At 36.6% G+C, this 24,150-nt stretch overlaps 1 protein-coding gene across 1 annotated transcript in view; it reads left to right on the top strand.

Moving 5' to 3' along the window:
* The first annotated feature begins 1,960 nt into the window (after positions 1–1,960).
* Positions 1,961–24,150, top strand: part of Nagk (N-acetylglucosamine kinase) — a 188,410-nt gene continuing 166,220 nt past the window's right edge. The window contains exon 1 of the mRNA XM_081734751.1: positions 1,961–2,136. Within this exon, the coding sequence (XP_081590877.1) occupies positions 2,105–2,136 (32 nt within the window). The 5' untranslated portion in view covers positions 1,961–2,104. The remainder of the gene's footprint in view (positions 2,137–24,150) is intronic.

Here is a 24,150-nt window from a genome sequence, read left to right as displayed (position 1 = left end):
AAGCAATTACAGTAACTATACATATTATCGCCAAATAAAATGCAAATTTTACACTGGGTTGGCGTGAACCGCTACATAGTGAAGCCAACTATGTAATTAAAACTGCTCCTTAGCCGTGAAAGGATATTTTTAAACCTTCGGGCGCGGGCTCTTTCTTCCTATGTGCTATCATCAACGCAACATAAATTTAGCGTTCTGAATTGCGATAGATGACAATAAAGTTATAATTACTTACTGAATTATTTGCGATCACTAGCGTGCGCAGGACATTGGGAATGTGGGTGCCAGATCTAAAGTACCACCATATGGAATGTCGTCCTCCCCCCTTTTCCCTAAGAAAAGATAGCGTTTTTGCACCCAACGCTGCTTCGGCGACACACGGCACACATGCAGACGAGAAATAATTTACACGTAATCTCTTCTCAGTTTGTAATAATTCTACATAAAATGTTTGTCTAATGGGGGTACCAAGGCACCCATGGCACCCACGTTGCGCACGCCTATGTTTGCGATGCATGCGATCCCCTAATATTTCAAAACTGTTATAGAATGATGCCCCCGGGAGCAGCAGCATTGTACATTAGGCTACACATAAATTTATTGGAACATTGCTCACCTTATTGTTAAAATGTGAAGAAACCCTAAAAATAAGGGGAACATCGAAATGGAACGATGACATGGAAAAGGAAGGGAATTTGGTTAAACTAGCTTGGAGGCTTTAATGTAAATGGAAAGGAACTAAGTGAGAAAGAAATGGAAAAACCGAAGAACTTCTTGAATTTTGGTGGAAAAAGAAAATGGAAAATGTTAAATGAAAAAAAAAGCAGTACATGTTTTTTTTTCTTTTCTCACGATTTTTTAAAATTATTTTCAGGAAAAAACTTCCGAAGAGAAGGAAGGCAAATACCTTGAACCTGAACCTGAACCTGAAGGAATGCTTAAAGAAGCTGTGTGCTCATAGTTCCCCATGGGGTCTTGTACAATTTTCTCACCGATGAATAAAATTCTTACAATGAGTTTAAAGTATTTCAGTTTACATGTCTGCTTCTTTCCCTCCAAAACTTTCTAATTTCTCCAGAAAGAAACTTCCAGTTTTCCTCTGCCCCTGATAGAGTATTTGATCCTTAGCCCAATGATGATTTCAGGTTTTCCCCAGGGAAATTTCCTATCAGTGATGATTTCAGATCCCTCCGGGACTATTTTAAAGAAACGAGGTGAAAGTAACCCTATGAAAATACAGGATGAACCCAATCAGAGAAATGCCCCGAGGCGATGTTCGTAGTTTCGGATTCGGATTCCTTCCCGCTGATCTAGAGACTAGGGTGTGTTCATTTGGTACATATGGTACCAGGTTTGATTTCTCGGTGGGAGTGCACAAAAATTTAATTATTCACTTCCATTAATTATTCATCTTCTTTAGTTTAAAGGCCATGTGCGTGGAGCATAAAACAGTAGTGGATCTACTCGGGGCCACATATTTTTAGTAGAAAAAATAATTTAAGCTATTATCTATATATTTTTGAGTTTATAGTAAACTCGTGATATACCTATAATAGTCTGAGCGCCCTCCACCAGTATTTACCTTCTAGATTCGCCACTGACCTAAAATTAGAAATGAAACGAAGATAGAAAAATATTAATGTTCATTTTTCTTCTCTTATAATATAATTTTATGAATATAAACAAATAAGTAAATTAGTTTTTCAATCTTTTTTTTTTTTTTTTTTTTTTTTTTTAGTTTTAACATGTTTTCCATCTTACTTAAATCTTTTCTTATGTTCTCATAGCTGAAGACGTATTTTATAGGAGAAAAAGCATAATTCCAAATTATGAAACAGATGTTTGCTACCCAAAATACGAAGAAAAGAGGAAGAGAAAGACTAATCTTAGCTAGAATGTTAAATTCAAGTAATTCAAATTTATACCGCTAGATGTCAATGCGGAATGCGTTGGTTACGCTGGTTGTTTTTGGACGAGTGCCAGGAAAATTGCTGTGTTGAAGCATTTTCAGAGTTAGCGTAGTTTGCATTGTGAGTAGTTGCAATTCTACTTGTGCACGAGTATCATTGTGATAGTGTGATCGTGACATCTGTCAAACTACGAGATGGCTGACAAGATATTCGCAGGAGTAGAAGGGTGAGTATTCTTATTAGATATTGTCAATATGAATATAAAAGACGATTGTCATATAGTTCAATATTGTATATCTGATATATTTATCAAATTGTATTTTACTTACAAATTTATTGATTTTAAAACGTTAATAATATATGTACAGTTACCGAATAAATAACTTTCCTCTCTTTTTTTTTAAGCTGCTAAAAGAAAATCATTTACCATATTATAGTAATCAGAAAGTAAATTTAATCTCACATTTTATCCATCGATTATAAAAGCATATGCTTTTTGATATACTAGAATATACTCACCAAGATTCGAACCCCGAACATCTTGAAAGATGCTCTTAAATTTTCTGTTGGGAAATAAGGCTCAAATTAGGACATATGGATCGTTATAAGATGGATGTAAGCTGAGCTATACTTCCCAAAGTGAAAGTGTATTAATTATACCTAATATTTATGAGATTGCTTACATGTAGTATGTTGGTATTTTGTGTCTCTCTCTTATTTTATACTACATTGAAGATGGGATAGGATTCAATCAAAGGATTTGAATACGTTATCTAGGTGTGCTTTATTTATGTAAATAGTAATAATAATAAAGTGCTACTTTACAGTTAATTTTCTAAACCAGTTTATTTATATTGGATTTTGCATCTAAAATTTAAATGAAGATCAATACTAAAATGGAAAAATGAAATGAAAATTTAGTTTTACGCCCACGATTATGCCCTGTAGGCTCAAGGAAACGCGTGATTAATGAAAATGGTATGAATGAATTGGTGTAATGAGAGAGCATGAGGATCCCGCAATAATCCATCTGAAGTTCATAAAACAAAGTGGTTTATTTTAATTATTAGTGGAGTATGGTGAATTCTATTGAAGACAGTATTTAGTTATTCGTATATTGGCGCAGTCTTATGGTAACCGAGTGTGTTGTCTATCATACACAAAGTACCATCACAGTGTTCGCCTAGTGTCATGGAAAAGCAGAAAAGTCTGATGTTAGCTATTTTATTTTTATGTCCCGATTATGCACCGACGCTAAGGGAGACACTTTTGATGAGATAGATTATAATGATACAGCGACGAATGTAGGGGGAAAAAAACGAAGGAGCCCCAAGAAAATCAGCACACGGTATTTGTCCACCACAAACCACGGACCTCACATGCCAGAGTTGAGCGCTGTACACTGAACATTGCGACAACATACTGTGAAATGTAAATACGAATTTATTTAGCTTTCTGCCCTAACAACAATTTTGTTAGTAAAATTGTGTGTTTTCTAAACGTTCTAACTTTGATTATTTTGTCGTCTGACTGTTTATAAAAGTTTGAAATTGCAGCTGACGAGTGATAAATTTTGCTGCACCTGTGATAGTTGATGCAGTAAGCTTTGTTATCTTCCGCTTTCCTCCCCTGGGATATGATCACCTTTGGTCAAAGATGCTTGAAAAGTGCATCTTATCAAAAGTTGTACTCCAGTTTTCTCTTATCCCTCACATAAATGACTCTTCCGTGATTGTTCGTGACATTTATTAATTTATTTGTCACCTCTGACAGAATCAAGTTTTTACAAATTGAATCTTCAACTTTTGAACATTAGTCTTCCAGTCATTGTGTCGACAACTCATTTCACAACGAACAGTGAAGACGGGTAACTTTATTCAAAACACGGATGTCGTAAGATAAACTCGTAGGGATGCAAATGTGATTAATATGTATTCCTTATGTATTTCATATGTAGTGTAATCACTATAATATACGTAATTAATTCGACTCAATTCAAATGTTATTAACATATATGTAATTAATGGGCGAACTAGGATCGCGGTGGCTCAGTGGTAGAGCGTTCACCTCTGGTGGATGAGGTCCCTGGTTCGTTCCCAGCTTGTGCCAAGTGAACTTCGTGGTGGCCAAACGTCGTGTGCGTGAGTTTTCACGGGGTTCCCCCGTTTCCTCCTACTTTCTTCATTCCACCATTTTATTCATTTCTCATCATCACCGCCTCCTGTAACCTAGCCGGCATAACCATTTGATATAAAACTGAAATATTTCATTTCATTTTATTTAATAGGTGAACTAGTGGTTAACGGAATCGCTAATCTTACATAATGTAATAATTATTGACGTTCAAATACGTAAACTCTCTATGTCGAAACATTCCAGTGTGAAGAGATTTCTTATTTTAACACTTTTGTCTCATCCCATTTCGACTGCTACGATTTTACACCCTGCACAAATGAATTGTTTTGAAGGTTCTGTGTACAAATTCCGAGGCTAGCCATCCTCACTGTTTTTCTGAGGGTTTATTTCAGTTATGACAGATGAATATCGGAATGGTGCTTTTAAGTATATGTCCCCTAGATGGCTTCCGTCCACTTCCATTGTTGTTATTATTGTTGGTGTTCAATTTTCCAGTGTAAACTGACCTTAACTTCCTTAAATAACTTCTAGAAGACAAATTCTTTAAATCTATAGCATTATAATCAAGAGAGGCTGTAAAACGAAGTATGCTTATTTTGTAGAGATTACTAGAATTATTAAACTGAATAAAAAGGAAGAAAAAAGAAAAATACATCGAAAAGTGTATAAATAAAGCAAATAAAATGAAGTACACCTCTGCATCAAATTCACTTAAGACTGCAATCCATATAATGTTCTATTACCACTGGGACAAATCCCGGAGGATGAGGGAGACATGTTCCCTCCAAACTTGGAACTGGAGGGGACTGTGTTTCCACAATAATCCGATTGAAATGTGTTTTTTGGGGGGGAGGGGAGAAATGTGATTATTTTGTCCGACTGTCACTTCATCTACATCGTCTGATATATAATATACAACAGGTTCATCTCAGAAATCAGGTTCATCTACCGTAATGTGTCTCATCTCTCCCCTCCCACTCCCCCTAGAATAAGCCTCAAATCGGCCTGCCTTCCAATGTTGAAGACAACTCTGCTCCTCTGATCCTCCACAGCACTGTTTTTCAATATAATGAATATTTTGAACATCGCTGGAAAAAAAATATATGGGAACGATCTTACCCGTCCCTCCCAACGTTGAAGAGAGATTTGCGCCGATGTCTATTACGTGGATATTTTTAGTGCATTTGTATAAATCAAGTTAAAATGTTTTCAGTGGATAATTTATTCATTTTCTGTACGTTAATATATTATTTCAACCCAGTTGTATGAGTAATTTTTAAGCCTTGAAAAAGAAATTAAAATCTGAAAAGCTTAACCAAAGTTGCCCTGAAATATTTTCTTATATTTGGAGATGGATATTTCATCTCAGTCCTTGACAAATTTCAGCTTTAATCAATTTCATTCGAAAGCCTCAAGGAAAGCTCTTTTATGCATTGCGAAAATTGTTTATTATTATTATTATTATTATTATTATTATTATTATTATTATTATTATTATTATTATTATTATTATTATTATTATTATTATTATTATTATTACGAAAGTTATGATTTAACTGTTTGATCACTCTAGCTCCTTCAGAGTATTATTCCATTAGGGAGAAGAGTTTGCGATAAACTAGTTCCTGCCGGAAATTGTCACATGTTTATTATCATGCAAGTTATAATGTAATGTTGCAAGGGGTCGTCATATTATCACGAATTGCAGCAATAGAGTGCATCGTTTGACTTGTTCTCTTGTTAGTTCAATGTGTATTCTTTTCTTTGCACTTACGTAAATATGTTCTTGAATATTACGACATTAAGTTATAGGCAAACATTTAAGGTTAGTGTAAAGGGACAAGTTTTGACCATAGATGGCACTACTGTCTTCGTATCTCTCCCATGTATTTTTTAACCTTTCACGAAAATTTAAAATTTCTTTTATAAATTTCAACCTAGAGACTTCAAATTTTTAGAGAAGGAACTTCATAACCTACTAAAGGGAACAATCCGTGCCGATTTTTTATTTAGAATTTTCTTAATTGTTGAAACAATTCTATTGTTAAAGGTTTGGATATCCATTTCAACAATCAAGCCATTTCAACGTCCCTCTGCAATCACACTGGCCGGGAAGTTTGGGAGGAAGAAAGAAATGGGGAAAGAAGGAAGAGGTTGGGATTATTATGAGAGGCACCATCTCGGCATTTGCCTGGTTTGACTTGATTTCATTTTGAGTTTAGCGTCCCTTTCAGCAGCGAGGCAATATGAGACGCGGACCTACAGCGTAACGTGGAATCCGAACCGCACCATTTCCCGCTGAGGTCCATTTTAAAGACTCGTACGCTAACTGCTTAGCCACGAAGAAGCTCAAGGCAATTACCTGGTGTGAAAGGAGAAGGTCTTATTTAGGATGACTGGCTTGAAAAGACTTTTTACATATTTTCGACTGGATGTCTTCACCGGAAATCGAACCCGAGATCACTCGCACTAAAGACGAGTGCGTTAGTGACTAAAAGTTTGGACATCTTTCATTCATACTCATCGTTTCTATGATTGCCGTATAGTATCAAATTATTTTACCATACGAAAATACGTATGTATCCATGTTCACTTTCAACTAATTAGAAAGACTCTCACCATTTACTCTTTAGTTAAAATCACTAAATATTGACCTTTCTGTTGATATAAGGCTTGATTTAATAAAGCTGATTGGGCCGCGGTTGCTCAGTGGTAGAGCTTTCACCTCTGGTGTGTGGGGTTCCTGGTTCGATCCCAGCTCGTGCTAAATGAACTTTGTGGTGGACAAACACCGTGTGGGGGGGAGTTCTCCCACTTTTTTCATTCCACCATGTCATTCATCTCTCATCATCATTTCTCCTTTAGCCTATCCGGCATAATCGTGGGACGTAAAACTCAAAGATTTAATTTAATGAAGCTGACACAAATATATATTCTTTCAACGAACAATTTATCTAGCAACTCCTGCTAGTACAGATTTATAAAAACAATTATCGCCTTACTTTTAATATTCTGCTTCCTCTCCCAACAGTTATTTTCTACAGCCTGAGATCTGAGCTGCGACCCCCCATTTTATTGTAATTTATTTATTTATTTATTTGTGCCCTCAACAGAGTATAAAACTCCAGTTACAGAAGGTTAACATTAGTGTTTATGTCCAGTTAACCAGTAAGAGTAATGATGATAAATAAGTTTAAATACATACATAAACAAATAAATAATAACACGACAAGACAAATAAAATACATTAAGTGTACAAATAGCCATGAATCATAGGATTTCCATAACTTGGTTCCTGAAGTGACGCTCTTTGTTACTAAATATATGCAAAAACACATTCTCTTTACTTACTGCATTGTAAGCAGCACTAATTCTCCAAGTATCTAGGCGATTCTCTGAATCGGCATCTGCTAAAGTTTCGTCCTTCTTGAAGATCTTTGCATAGTATTTTTTTTTTTTTAAATCAAAATATCCAATATATTTCAATCAAAATTTTTCTTTTACGCCTTATACCTGGAGAACTACGTAGCCAAACCAAAATTATCACTTAACTCAGTATGATGTGGTTATTCCGTAAGAAATACGAAAACTCGATTTAGGGGCCGTTCAAAATTTTGTGGCCCCTGATCCAGAAATTTATTATTGCCCAAAATGACAACCTTTTGATACATTTTTCTTTGGATCATTCCTAAAATTCTTGTTCTTATTGGGTAATGCGTACCTTCCAAGAAGTTGACCCAATTTGGCAAATATATAGGTTACTGGCTTTCTTTTAATTAGCGTTCACTCTTATTTCCTTTAGGCTAAAGGAGACGGATGATAAGTGAAAATTTTATGATTATGAAAGAGTTACTTGATTGAGAATGTGGAAGAAACGGATGAGTCTCGAGGAAATCCACGAATTAAATGTTATCTAGTACAAAGGCACTTGGCTTGAATCGTATCAGAAATGAGGTTCTATCACTGAGCCACAGTGCCCCCCCCCCCCCCCCGCCATTTTGACCTTTTAGTACATATGTTACGTGATATAATACGAGGGAGATTCAGAAAGTAAGGCTTCCAAGGTGATACCTTTATTTGTGTTTGACAGATAGCATGCATACAGGTATCAGTGAAAAGTTTGCAATGCCATCTACAAATGGTGGCATCATTTTTCAACATAGTCTCCATTACGGGCCACACAGTTGCTCCAACGCACAACAAGGTTTTTCATGCTGTAGGCGAAGAATTGTGGTGGCTGCTCTCGACACCATTGCGGAACTGCTGTGTCCACCTGCGTGTCACAACTGTAGCGTTGGCCCTTAAGGTGATTCTTAAGTTTGTGGAAGAGCCAAAAGTCGCAGGGCACAAGATCCAGACTATAGGCAGGATGAGGCAGAATGTCAATAACATTTTGCCAGCAGATGGAACAACTTAGAATATTTGGCGGAGGAGATGACGTGTGGCTGTACTCCATCGACTGACACTTCGTTTCCGGGTTGTAATTGTGTATCCACAACTCGTCGCTGACAACCTTCCGCAGTCAGAAATTCAATGACAGTCCGCTGTTTCAACTTGACGTCACGACTGGATGTCATGGATTGTTCAATTACTCTAGAAGGTGAAGAGATAGGAAGATGAAACAAGTGACATTCTATAGCTTAAACATCGGTCCATTAATGATAAACCGTTCAGAATATTTGCAGTACTGTTAGCCAAATAGTGGACTTGGATGCATTACTTTTTGAATTACCCTCGTATTATCATGTTATAAATGAGGATTCAATTTGGGATACTGTCTCGAATCCTAGTTCAAGCTACTTTATCCAAGAATCATTTCTGTGCGTTGTAGCCCCTGTTCGTAACCGGATAACCGTTCTTTTATAAATTCTAACCTAATGTGGATAACATAAGAATATCAATTGAAGGACGACATAGTGTCCATATGTTGTTTGTGTTTAAGATCGTAGGCATAAAATGCAAATTAATTAAGCGCTAAGAGACGTTCGTTAGTCTCTCGAGTTAGGCGGTGTTTATTTATTCAGCACGAGTAGGTAATTAGTGTGTTTAACACATAACTGTTCCTTGAAGCAAGCATTAGAACATTTTTACAAGGTATTTGTTGCTGTCTTTAAAATGCAAAATTTAGTTCTAAAAAAAAATCAGTATTAAGGTTATTTAGCAGGAAGTAATGTCTTTTTTTTTTTTTTTTTTTTTTGTCAGTGTCTGCGTTCGTTCAATATCTACAAGATGTTTTGAGAAACCACGCCTTAGTATACTTGAATTCAGAAAGAAGTTAATTCAGTACTACTGGATAACACTTATGCAGGGCCGCAGTCGTAAGGAATCCAGCGGGCCCGAAACCCCCTCAAAACTTCGTAACTTGACATATATTTATACATTTTCGTAATAGAACTATACTTGTTTAGCAGAGAAATTATTGATGGAGCATAAAGATTTGGTCGTATCCTTCATCTGTACTCTTTCTTTTCTTAATAAAAAGCAATTGGTTCTATTATGTTTTCTAAGAATATAGGTGGCAGTAATTAGTAATTACTATCATCTTTTCGGGTGTAGAGTTGGGCTATGTTAAGGGGCCAAACTACTAAATATTTTTCAAAAGCTAAGAATTTTTCTGTTTGCCAGTTTTTCGTAATTGAACAGAAATAATGAAATGTAACTTACCTCAATAATAGATAATGTTATTCTACACCCGAGAATACGAATTGGAAGAATTATCAGTGTTGCCATCCATAGAAATTACAGTGTGTCCAGAATTTGAATTACCCAAAAATCAGTATTTATTTTGTAATAAAGAGTACAAAATTAATAAATTTTACCAAACAGTAGAATTAAAATACAAATATTATTTAAATAATAGTTAACAAGGAACATAGACAGCATGATAAGTCATCAATTACCGTTGAGTTAATTTTTCTAGTCGCTGCCATAACCTAGTTTTTTGGGTAATTCAAATTCTAGTCACACTGTAATTTCTATGGATGGCAACACTGAAAATTCTTCCGATTCATATTTTCGGGTGTAGAATAACATTATCTTTAATTGAGGTAAGTTACATTTCATTATCTCTTTTCACTTACGAAAAATTGGCAAAAGAAAAATTGTTAGCTTTTGAAAAATATTTAGTAGTCTGGCCCCTTAATGTTTAAGAGTTAACAGCTGTTTCCCAATAATCCTATTGTGTATTGTCATAATGAAAAGCGTGCTGCAGGAGCGCGCCCAGAAATTTTTGTTTGGAGGGGTCCAAGGTTTGGAAGGGGAGGAGGATCAATACTACAAGCCATTATGACCATAGTACTGAACGGGTATTATTCTGCACCCGAAAACATAAGTAATTGTAAAATACTTCCACATATATTTTCAGAAAGAAAAAAATATGTGATAGAGCTAGACTGTTTTTAAAACAGAAAGAATAGAGATGAAGAGTAAGATCAAATTTTCATGCTACATCAATCATTTCCCTGTGAAACAATTATAGTTTTATTGACAAAGTGTACAAATGCATGTTGAATTAGGAAGTTTTGTTGGGGGTGTACGGATCCAGTGATCCCTCCGTGGCTATGCCCCTGGCTTGTTGAGAGCATTTCACTCAGTATCAGTTTCACTCTTAATAAGTTGTGTTGTTTTTCCGTACAGCGTCAACGTTTAGATTTACAAACAAATTTGTTTTTTTTTCTCGATCTTTTCAAAAACTACGCATAAGGTTTTACATTGACCCATATCATTTTGTTCATCTCAGCAAGATCTACTGATTGCTATATGTCTCATCTTTTGGATTTTTTTTTTTCGTTAAAAGCTAATAACATTGCAGATTAATATTACAGTTGGTTAAAAACTTCCTGGTATTTATTTAATTAAATGCAAAGAAAAGAATTGTACTCACAATTAGCATCAACATTTTCTCCGTTCACAAACATTAATATTGCTAGCCTTAGGTCTTAACACCGGTCAGGAATTTGATCAAAATCGTACACTCTCACGTTCGGGGCCCTCGTAACCTCCTCTAGTTATAACAGGGTAATGATTGGTACCTTGTTGGAAAGCTTATGGCACAGATTCCAAAGAGGTAATACTTGTGCAATTCCCACACTATTCGTAGAAGAAGAAGAGTAGTAGGAGGAAACAAAAAGTCCAAAAAATATGAAACAAATAGAATTTGCAGTCCCTGGCAATTTTTACAGTCACTTTACGCTAATAAAATACACTTGTAACATTAATATATATATATATATATATATATATATATATATATATATATATATATATATATATATATATATATATATATATATATATATATATAAACAGTGGTAGTCATTGCTGCAGTAAAAAGCGAGATAAAAATTCAGAAGTCATACTAAACAATAAATGTACTTAACACTACTGCTGACTGTGGAACTCCCTCCGCACCATAGTATCACATTTTATACACACCGTTTGTTTCATTGTTGTCCGTAGAAAATACAAAAACAGGAATCATTCTTCTAGACCAATTCAGTGAAAGATATCTTGTCTTGTATGGAACCGTCCAGAAAATAATTGTAATTTACGTCAAAAAACTGAGACCCAAGCAATGGTCATTTTTGCCCCCTTCTCCACTTCTCCATATAAGCAACAAATGCTTTTACAGTGTATCGCCGTTTAGTAGACTACTTCATTGTTTCCCATACCAATTTTTATGACTGTACCCCAAGGGCCAGGTGAATGGCCCTTCCAAAACAAACCTGATGCAAAAAAAAAAAAAAATCCCTCTCTCCTCCGTTATACTTCAGCACATCAGCAGCAAACATCATCCTTCAGGAACACATTAATACCAAAATTGTCTTCCTACCTTAATTAGAGCTAAGCTATTAAGGCTTGACGCACCACTTCCGTCCTTCAGCCTCTAAAAGTTAAATGAAATAATCGTTACTGTTGATTTCTAATTTGTTAAATAGCTTGTCATTTATCCTGAAATATTAGGCCACCAAAACAATCAGCATGCAAGGTTGGTTGCCGGATTATCATGTTTCTCGTAGACATAGAAGGACTGTTGATGCAACATGAACAAATTAACGGTGATAAACTTTTTTTTTTTTTATGATTTACGTATTCCGATCCGAGTTCCGAGTATTAATTTTGTAAGATGAGGTGAAGATTTCTCAATGTTCTGAAATTTTTGAAGTGTAACGATTATGGTTATCGCATTATCTAAGTGTATACACTTCTATTAATATCAGTTGATTGTTATCGAAATGTTTTCACATTGTTTACATTATGAATTAATAAAGCGTTGTCATTATTTTCTGTATGTTTAGTGTTATATTATTATTATTATTATTATTATTATTATTATTATTATTATTATTATTATTATTATTATTATTATTATTATTATTATTATTATTATTAAGTATTCTGCCTGTTGGCAGGTCCTGGAACTCATAGAAGATTCCCGCTCCCCCTCCTTAGGTCTGGAAACATTTGTTCCACGACTGTCGCAGTGGCTCAGTGGTAAAGCTTTTATCTCTGGTGCATGGAGTGCTTGGTTTGACCCCAGTTCGCTCCAACTGAGCGTTGTGGTGGATTTTCTCAGTGTTCTCCCGTTTCCTCGCACTTTCTTCATTGCACCATTTCCTTCATTTCTCATCATCACTGTCTCCTTTATCCTGGCCAACATAACGGTGGGACGTAAAACTTCAAGATTTCATTTAATTTCTTCCACGTTTCTCAATCTCTAGTTTCCTCCGTTAACTTTCAATATTTTGTTCTACTTTTGAATCGATAAGTTGTGTTTTTCCTACTCCTTGTTTTCTTTTTTATTTTTATTTTGCCCCTATGGTGGTATGAAGAAGGCATTTTTTTCAAGATGTATTTCTCTCCCTCTCTCTCTGCCCATTTTATCTTCTACATCATCCTTCAGCACCTCATTTCAAACCTCTTTAAGTATTTCTTCTCTAACTTAAATAATGTCTCACAGGCCATATTTTATATATATATCGTTTGACAAGCTTCTTCCTTAGTCCAATGTTAAAGCTACTAGTTGTAATAGTCATCCGTGATCAGTGTGTAATAGTAATAGTTGTAATCCGTGTGTAATAGTCATTGAAGAGCATTCTTACTATCCTTCTTCCTGATGGTAGTACCTGCTTTTGCAATTTAGGAATGAGTATTGAATGTCTTGTTTGGTCAGCTCTGTCTTCAAAGTGATTGATCCTGTGGCACATATCAGGAGTGGAACTATGATAACGGTTTCTTGTTCCACATCACTTTGACTTCGATTGTGTACTTTTCTTTCATTTCTGCCTATTTCACCCGTACGTTGTCATCCGATGGTATTGCAATATATTACAAAGATTTTTTTTTTTTTTTGTGTTCTTGTCCATAAAACAATGCCATGTGGTCTATTCATGCTATTGTAATTCTGTGCATGCTACTTCTGTGATTATAAATATGTCCCAGTATAGCTTTTAGCTTTGGTTTTCCATAAAGGGGTGGTGGTTTATATTTGCAATGTAGTAGTTTTTCTTATATAATTTTGCAGTGTGTTGCTATGACTTGATTTCCGCTACGTTATTAAGTTTTTCTGTATATTCGGTTAGTGTGTGGATTTTACATTCTCCCCTGATTTCGTTTTTATTTTGGCATCTTCTGCATTTATCTGTTTTGGCCAGTGGATCCTTCAAGATATGTTTCCAAGTGTTGCTACGACTTTGTCTCGGACTGTTGCCATTATTATTATTATTATTATTATTATTATTATTATTATTATTATTATTATTATTATTATTATTATTATTATTATTATTATTATTATTATTATTATTATTAATCTACAGGGTTTGTCCGGAAAGTAATAGGACTGAGTCGATTTAAAAAAAAATATTGAGCCAATCGTTACAATTCTTTAAAAACTTTGAAAATAGGCTCCTTCTGCGTCGATGCAGCGCTGCCAGCGCGATTTCCAAGCATTGAAGGCGTCACGGAAGTCATTCTCCGGAATAGCCTTGAGAGCCGCAGTGCAAGCTGCTTGGATCCCCTCTGTCGTCTCAAAATGCTTGCCTTTCATCGGGCGTTTCAGGCGAGAAAACAAAAAGAAGTCCGGGGGCCACATCTGGGCTGTAGGGCGGCTGCGGAAGCGTTGGGATGCCGGCCTTGGTCAGGTAGCTGTTCACAAGAAAGGCGGTGTAAGCCGGGGCGTTGTCGTGGTGCAGCTTCCAGTCGGCTCCGATGTCTGGTCGGACCCAATTGACCCTTCGTTTGAGTCTCTTGAGCACTTCCAGGTAAAACTTGGCTTTGACGGTTTGTCCAGGAGGAACAAATTCATGGTGGACGATGCCTTTGATGTCAAAAAAGACACTGAGCATCGTTTTCATTTTGGATTTGCTCATTCTTCCCTTTTTTGGGCGAGGAGACGCCGGCGTGTGCCACTCGGAAGATTGCCTCTTTGTCTCGGGATCATACTCAAAGATCCATGATTTGTCACCTGTGATTACGTTATTCAAAAATTGGGGGTCACTTTCACACATGTTCAAATTTTCTTGGCACAATTCCACTCGCCGCAATTTCTGGTCGTCAGTGAGCACTTTTGGGACAATCTTCGCGCACACCTTGCGTATGTTCAAATGCTCCGTCACAATTTCATGAACCACAGTTTTTGGTAAATTTAACATCTGGGTAATTAAACGAATACTTAGTCGACGGTCTGAATTCAAAACTCCGCGCACACGAGTCACATTGTCGGTGTTTATCGAAGTCGAAGGTCTTCCAGCACGGTCTTCATCGGTGACCTCTTCCCGGCCCTCCGAAAAGGCCTTGTGCCACCGAAACACACCACTTCTTGCTAAAGCATCATCTGGGTAAGCCTGCTTGATCATATCAAACGTCTCTGTCGCAGATTTACCGAGTTTAACACAGAATTTAATCGCGTACCTCTGCTCTAACGAACGCAGCATTTTCGGCTTGCACCACGCACAGAAACACGTCACGCCGAAAAGCCTGTCCTGACTCTCCGTGTGCTCAGAGACAACTGACCAGCTGCTCGTTCGTTAGCTAGGAACGCCCTCTACCGGATCCAGTCGGTGCGCGCACGCTCCGAAGTACAGTCATGGCGGAATAAAATCAGTCCTATTACTTCCCGGACAAACCCTGTATGTATTAAAATGCCAGAAAAAGTTTGTATGTTTGTGGTCCTTTCGACAATGAGATCTCGCAAATCACAAGTGCAAGAAATATGATGTTTTCGCTGATCGATTCCAAATTTTGTTTAGATTTGCTAGTTCTCATTCAAATTTTCAAAAAAAAAGAAAGAAAAAAACTTGTCTTTATTTTTCTATTTCACATTTTAGGCGTCATTTTGACCCTATTAGTTTAAAATTGTCACTAGGACATTAAGGTTGATACCCTTGTGAAAGGCCACCAGTAGAAGAGCTACGTATAGCGGGTTGATGGACATTTCAGGCGTTTTGCTTTATTCTGAATGACAATACCTATTGCAAGCTGACAACTACGAAGGCTTGTGGACCCACAATGAGGCGTACTCAGATATGGAATTATAAGGAAAAATATATATATGCATTTGGTATAATCTATTACTTATCCAAGTTTGCCACAAATCCACCCCAATATTCTATATATTAAAATACTACATTTATATGTTTGTCTATAGAAATTCACTCCCTTTGAGAGTCTTCCTGTCCTTTACTTGTGTTCGTAAAGGGACTTGTACAGATATAGTGAGACGTGAGAAGGAGATTCACGCTCATATTAGAACTGTGCGCTGTGAAAATAGCGCAGGTTCAGCTAATAATTTTTATTATTATTTCTACAGAAGAGGTCTGAACAGGTACATGAAAAATACATGGAATTTCAGATGTATACACAATAGTTAATAAACTATTAAACTAATAAAAATATTTCTAGGAATCTTTTGTATAAGTTTGACTCGACACTTGCATTTTCAGTGTTATGTTAATTTCGCAGTTCGCGGAACGGATGTTGATTTTTTTTTTTTTTTACCATTAGATACATACTTCATCGTTACTAAATAATAACTAATGTTTACATATAATGTTAAGTTAATAACTGTTTCATTAAACGGCTATCCTTGAGAACTCTAATTAATGATTTGTATGTACAGTAGTTTCGGAAGCAAATGTAGTTTCTTCCTCATGGAATTGTTGTTATAGACGAAAGTTGTTCCAATGTTGTCGTTTTCGTAACTCACTTTCATATAATCGGAATCTGACCATAAATCACGTAAAAATAAGCTTTTATTTTTCTGCTGAGATTTTCTTTTTTTTATTAACTTTCTTTAGTTGTTACTATTTGTTGTAGAACTACACACACACGGCTTCCGGTGATTGATTTTCACAGCTGCAACTATGTCGATTTCGAGGTCGCATTTGTTGTGCAGGAATTCCAGTCGTATGGGAAGAAGAAAGGTGGAGAAATCGTAGTTTCCGTCTGTAACAGTGGATAATCAAGCATTTCATCATCAGCATCATTGTCATATTTTCTCTAGAATATTGTTATAGTTTCTAGTTTTCTAAGCACTGTAGTTTACTTACGTGGTAAAACTTTAGTTGTTTATTTATGCATTTGTGATAATTTATTACTATTTTAATATAAATTGAACTTCCCGTTTTATATTATTAGTATTATAATTTATTTTATTCTTAATATGTTAATTTATTTCCTTTTTATCCATTTGGTTTTTCTTTTTTTAAAAAAATCAATATCACGAGACACAGTACATTCAGGTAAACTAATTTGGTCTCCATCAAACTTAGCATAGCGATAATCTTGACCTGCGTAGTAAACGTGTGAAATATTTTCCTGTACAGACCTTTGGTTTCCAAGTTGTGGATAATTGAATTTGGGGTTTGAACTGACATGAGCCAAATTTTCGAAATAAAAATATTACAGAGAAATTCTCTAACGTCTGAAGAAAAATTGATCTGATCTTCATCACTCTTAGTATATTGATAGACCTTGACTTGCTTAGTAAGTATGTGATATATTTTCCTATGCACACCTTTAGTTTCTGAGTTATGGACAAAACAAATTTGGGATTATGACTGACAATGAGTCAAACTTTTGGAGGGGGAAGGGAATGTTACAGGAAAATTCTCTGAATGTTATCATGTAAATTTATTAAATCTTCACCGAACTTACCCTAGCGTAGTGGTAGACCTTCACCAATAATATTGGGGAGCTCAAAGGGTCTATGAGGTCCAGGTTTCGTCGTCTATGCTGTACAGTAGATCCTTTGAAGTTTCGTCCACCCTGTTCGTCCTCATCTCCAAAATGGCACCATTGCTTATTGACACTTCCTTGAAGGAGTAGAGAATCCGCGGCGTCTCAGTGCTAGAGCGATCAGTTCTGGAGCATGGGATCCCTGGTTCGATCGCAGCTTCCTGCCATTGGGCGGCTTTGTAATAGATAAACATCATGTACGTGGGTTTTCTCAAGGTTCTCCCACGTTTATCATTGTCATTTGTCTTATCACTATTTCGATTAGTGGGGGCCGCGGGGGCATAGTGGTAAAGCGTTCACCTCTGGTGCATAGGGTCCTTGGTTCGATTCCAGCTCGCGCCAAGTTAACTTTATGGTGGACAAACACCGTGTGCGTGGGTTTCCTCGGGGTTCTCACGTTTCCTCTCACTTTTTTCATTCCACTATTTCATTAATTTCTGATCATCACCTAGCCGGCAAAACCGACGGACGTAAAGCTCAAAGATTTTATATTTTTGTTTCCGTTAGCCACGGTGCATAATCGTGGGGCGTTAAACTAATAAAAATAAAGTATATATTTACCTTTACTATTAAACTATTACCAAAGCTTAGTGACTGGAAACGTTATTGGTGTGGCTGCTATCCCTTTTGAGTACCCATATGCAAAAGGACCTACTACTTAACCATGTAGGTCCCGACGTCCCCCACAGGGAACATAAAATATGACGACATTATTATTATAACTTTAAAACCAGTCTGGCAACATTGCAAACGGTTTACAGGGGATGATCATAGTTGGATCATCCCTTGTAAACAGTTTCAATGTTGCCAGTCTGACTTTAAAGTTATAAAGAAATAATGTCCTCATATTTTATGTCCCCTATAGGGGACACCGGGACCGACATGGTTAAAGTAAAATTCAGAACATTACTCAAGTTTATATCCGAGATTTCCACCGTATCGAATCCTCAGATTGCACCCGGGACTATATACATAGGAAGTACCTGCATTAAGCATTTAATCCCGGACATGGAGGTCTAATAGAGCCTTTCTACCAGTGTTTCTTCCAGACATGTTCTTGGGGGGCACTGCTTCCCCGGAGGAGACCAAAATAATACGTCTAAAATATAGTAGTAGAATAGTACCAGCAGTGCCCCCCGGAATACTAAGTGTGCCTTCCCCCGGAACATTTTTCTGAAAGAACGACTGCTTTCTATTTCAAGTATGCTGCTGTTCATGTTTGTTTTACCTTACCTCTATCGAAAGAGGAGCGAGAAGTTGCTGTGACAGTGTTGCCACATTGAATTATTTCATGGGCTTCGCTGTGCACTATCTTGTTAGCCATTCTAAGTAGCCTACTGTCTTCACTCGCCAAGACAAATTGGCAACACAGCCGAGGTCGTTCACTTCTCGCCCCAAAGGAAAGGGAAGATTTCCTCTGTAAGAAGGCGGCAGGGGTGGGGCCGAAGTATGTTTCACATATTTTCCGAACGCACACTTGAAATAGATAGGCTTTAGTAAAAAAACCGGTGAAGTCATGTGTGGAATATTTTCCGGAATAAATCGTAGATTAATGTGTAAATAAACGTAACACAAGAATTGTGTATCAATATTGACTGAATGCAATTGACGTGTAATCACGCCACCTTTGATATTGTTAAGATAGAACGTTTGTCTCCTTTTCCTGCCCTTATCTGTCTGGATGCCTATTCAATGGAAGCGAAGATAAAGGAAGAAAGTGTAAGTAGATAAAAGAAATATGAAGAGTTTGACATTGAGTTTCGTAGCGGTACTTCGAGGTTTTATCAAGAGAGAAGTTGTGTTTTTATCTTAATCCTTTTGGTATTTCTTAAATCATAAACTTTATTATTTCACAATTAGCTATTATAACGTGTACAGATTGATAGAAGTTTTAGGCATGTAAGAGGAAAAAGATATAAATTCGAAAGTATTTATTTAAGTGATTATTGCGGATTTTCAAGGAGATAAAAAATTGCAAAATTCTTTCACGGCTATCAAATATTTTGTAGTACAGTGTAATAAAACAAAAGAACGTATATATATATATATATATATATATATATATATATATATATATATATATATATATATGACAGTTTACGACAAGTATCTTATAAAATAGAGGATCTGCCCTTACAACAAAATCTTGAAGCCATACGTCATAGTTTCGCCACCACTACTCTGCCCACTCCACCCAACAGGATCGCAATGTTTTGAGCCAACAATCATGGCGGGAACGAAAGTAGCTAATCAGACGATGGCAGAAACGAGAGTAGCCAATCAGACGTGCCGATGCTCGGTTGTTTTTTGGCTTCATCGATTTAATAGGATGAAGATACATATGGGCAGATCCTCTATAACATCCTTGGTTTATGATTAACGTTTAGCGGACACGGTGACTCATTGGTAGAGTGCTTACCTCTGGTGTGTGAGGTTCTTGATTCGATCCCCGGCAAGTAAGTTTGTGGTGGACAACATATGTGAGTTTTCTCGGGTTACTCCCGTTTCCTCTCACTCTTTCTCATGCCACCAATTCTTCCATCATCATTCACTTGCCTTAATCATAAACTCCATTAGCCTAAAGATCATACTCATGGGACGTTAGACTTAAAGATGTCATTTCATTTCATTTTACGATTTTTAGTGCTTTTGCTTCGCGATTGGAAGGTAGCACGTTGAAAATGGTATGAAATGAAATGTTTGAGTTTAACGTCCCGGAGATATACCCTTTAGACTAAGAAAGACGATGATTAAAGCAGATGAATGATGATGGAAAAATTGGTGGAATGAGAAAGTAGGAGGAAACGGGACTACCCCGAGAAAACCCACGGACACGATGTTGTCCACCACAAACTTACTTGGCCAGAAATCAAACCAGAGACCCCACGCACCAGAAGTAAGCGCTTTACCACAGAGCCACGATGCGACACACGTTCAAATCCCACCTATAGTCAATTATCGAGACTTAGATTTTCCCTCTTTCAATTTTCTGTGCAAAAATGTTGGGCTGTACTTTCCTCTGAAATGTATTTGCAAGTGTGAACGAAAGAGGGTAAGCCAAGGGCGTTAATATTTGTGAATATGAAAGCCAAGTAGGGGATAAATATTTGTAAGGATGAGAATCAGGGAAAGAGATTTATCTGAAGGTGAAGATGAGCGAAGATTAGAAAAAAGAATGCTCATCTCTACGTTTAACAGCTGTGCGTACAATTGTCCATGAAAAATGAAGAAGCAAAAATGAGAGCAGACTGATTCCGGCGACTACCATTAATGGTTGTCCTTGTGCTTGTTTTCATTGCAAACAGAAGATGATAGTCTCTCGGAAGGGATGTTAAGCTTTCCTGGAATAAATGGCACATAGACTGCCTCATCTCCTTTACGCTAAAAGATATAACCATGGGACATTAAATTGTTCAGTTAATTTCATTTTCATTTCATTCAAAAATTCGGGTGTTTACTCCTCCAATCGTGCTACTAATTGATAATTTTGTGTGTGTGGTTTAGAAAGTAAAGGACACCTGGTGTAGTGGTTAGAACATTCGACGCAGGTCCGCGTGGTCCCGAGTTCGATTCCCAGCTGGTGCTTCCCAATTTTTGGCGTCCATCCAACGTCGTGGGGCAAACTGAGGACAGGGCGACGCAGCGCGTTGACCATGTATTCGTCGCTGAGTTGGACGTAGTTGAGAATGTCGCTAACAGATGACGTTGGGGTGTTGGAGGGGTTGAGACTCACAAAGGGCTGTTACGCCAGTGGTTTGGTTTGGTTTTATTTTATTAAGTAGTGGGACACTATTAGTGAAAAACAATTTGACTGTTTACGAACTATATTGTAAGATATTAAAATGTAAGCCTAAGAGAAATCTTTAATGTCATGCACAGTGTTTTTGGTGTTTGAGCTGTTTGTGTTTCGTCTTCGAGATATCGAGGTTATGAAGTACTGGATCCAACTATTTAACATAGGCTTTTCGCTGTCTACATTCAAAATTGCGAGACGAGACGAGTAAAGATTTTCCGAAAATTCGAGAATTGTGATGATACGAGACAGAAAATTCGTACAATTTATTCCGTTCCCCACCACACTTTCTTGCCTCCAAGAGAACTTAATTTCAGAAACTACGCCACCAGATTCGGCTTGGTAAATGCTAGTGAATGATGATGCAGGATGGAAGAAAATAGTCACAGTGTCAGATAGAATCCAAGTGTATAACTCTGGAAAAGCATGGGCATGATGTAGCCCAAGTAATGAGAAGTACGTTTATAAATTTGAAACGAGACAAGAAAACATGTCAATTCTTGTCTCGTTTTCGAGACGAGACGAAACATTTCTCGTCTCGTAGACAACACTAATGATGAAATTCATCATATATTTTGTCGAAACTGCAACACAAGTTATTAATAAAAGATTTTTTGCGTTGGTCAAATTATGTATTTTTAGGATTAAGATTAGATTTCTGGGCTTTCCGCTTCTATGCCCATCTTAGCCCGTCACACATTTATGAGGAATGACGTCTCCCGGCGATCTCACTGCTCGGGGAATTGGAGAGGAAGAAATGGGGAAGGAAGAATGAGAAATGGGACGATTGTAAGATACCATCCCGGCATTTGCCTGGTGTGAATAAGAAAAAAAAGCAAAAAATCTCACTCAGGATGACTGACCTGAAAAAGTTGTTATACTTTTTTGACCGAGTGTATCCTCCGGGAATCGAACCTGGGACCGCTGACACCAAAGCAGGAGTGTTAGCGGGTTAGCGGTACGCTACACTGAGAATAAAACGTATACGGCACATTGGTGTAACTAGGATATTTTCCTAGGGGGACCATGGCCCCTTTTGTTCTGGAAATTGGAAGAATCTTTTAGAAGGCCTTGTTTTAATTTTTTTTTTTTTTTTTTCATATTTCCTTTTGAGTCCACCTTAACTCGCACTCATTATCATCTCTTCATTATTTAGTTCTCCAAACACGACACTGTCATGTAACAATTCAGTGAAAATCTATTACATCCAAAATTTGCTTAAAGTTGTATATTTCCTATATTCTGTTGCTACTAAATAACTACCCAAAATCTACTCTAATTATGAAAACATAAGTTTCTATTACAGTTTTACTCGTGCAATTCTGAGCGAAAGTACATTATTCATAAACGTTAATTATCATGTTCTCACTTTACTCTTAAATCTAATAGGAATACAAATATTCTGGTTGTCATAAAACTTGTTAAATTCTAAAATTTTGCGACCCACTGGTTGGAAAATCTGCCGTAATGGATAGAAGCATCTTAAATTCCAGCAACTGATAGCAAAATACTGAATATGATGATAAAACTGAGGATGTTATCTTACAGGGTATAAAAAACAAAATTAAACCCAAGTATAAGCCAATATTTTAGCCTTAAACTTCATAACAATAGGAGATAACTCCCTGTTTACGTACTTCAGTCAGTATCGTGAGGCACAGAGCATTGTATTGCACGTGGGAAGTATATCGCGTCCAGATCATAAAATACGTTGAATGTAATTCATTTAACGTACACAATGTATATCTCCACGGTAGTAATGTTCTGTGGATTACGATCTTAGCAGCGCCGATCAATACAATGTCAAGTTCGAGTTTTCTGTGCCAGTAGCACATGAGTTACGCATTGGATGAAAGAAACATCAACACACATGATTAATTTATTACAATATGTTACGAAATCATACATCAGAGTAAAACGTGTCAAATGCGATGAATGAACATGCTTTGTGTTTGAGGATGACTTAAATAAATGGTGGTTCTTCGATGCTTTGAAAATTATTTAAAAAAAAAAAAAAAAAAAAAAAGATTGGCATAGTATCTTTTAGCCCACAGAGCGTGACCGCGAAACGCTAAACTATTGATTTAAACTAAGTTTTCGTGTTTGAAAACAGGCCTGGAACTCATAACTCATGTTCAACGTTTTGGTCATAATCTCTTTTATGATGAGTGCACTGTTGATATTGTTATTGATTGCTACGTAAAATTTACATTTAGGTGTGACGCCCTATGGGTATGCTACAAGGCAAGGAAGACGGGGTGCAGATGGTGATAATAAACGATATGATGGAATGAATTAAGTGGAAGGAAACAGGAGAACCCAGAGAAAACACAAAACCAGGGATTCCACTCACCATACAATAACTGAAATACATGGGCTTAGCACGGTTACTGTATTTGCATAACTCCAACCAGATCACCATGTTGGCGACATTATGGGGAGGAATAAAATGATCACTTGCTGAATATATTTTGAAGTAGATTCTTATCTGTAATCCAAAATTTCAACTGTTGCGAATATTTTGGATTCATCTTCGTCATAATTTAGTAGCAGAGGAAGGCTACCAAGATGTTCTTCCCAACTTGTGAGCTGTTCGTTAAGAATAATTTGGTTATGCAGATGTCAAAAATTAACATTTATATGTCCTTTTCATATTCTTCTGAATAGTTGGCAAAGTGTTGCAGTGTAAATAATTTGATAAGCGAATGACGCACGTAAGATGTCTGTTATAATTTCTCTTCTTATGTTATGTTGATGTTCTGAATTCATGTACTGACTGCTTTCTGTAACTGTGAAACAAGTTGAAGTGTGACAGACAGAGAGAGAGAGAGAGAGAGAGAAACTAGTACCAAGGTTAGTTGTCACGTGTTCTTAGTAATACTCTTTTATTATAAACGCGTGAGGAAGAATGAATGTAAACTACAGTTCTGTCGTATGTAATATCAAAGATTTATTATTATTATTATTTGTTTTTCCATTCCCATGTGAGAAACATGTTACAATAAGTTTTATGTGTACTTCAATAGATTATGAGGAGAAAAAAATTATAGTTTTTCATTCTTAATTGTAAATAGT

Source organism: Thermobia domestica, chromosome 12 (assembly GCF_964235325.1).
Source record: "Thermobia domestica chromosome 12, izTheDome1.hap1.1, whole genome shotgun sequence".
In the NCBI taxonomy this organism is placed as follows: Eukaryota; Metazoa; Arthropoda; class Insecta; order Zygentoma; family Lepismatidae; genus Thermobia; species Thermobia domestica.
Note: the sequence above shows the minus strand (reverse complement) of the source record. Positions and strands in the feature narration are given on the sequence as shown.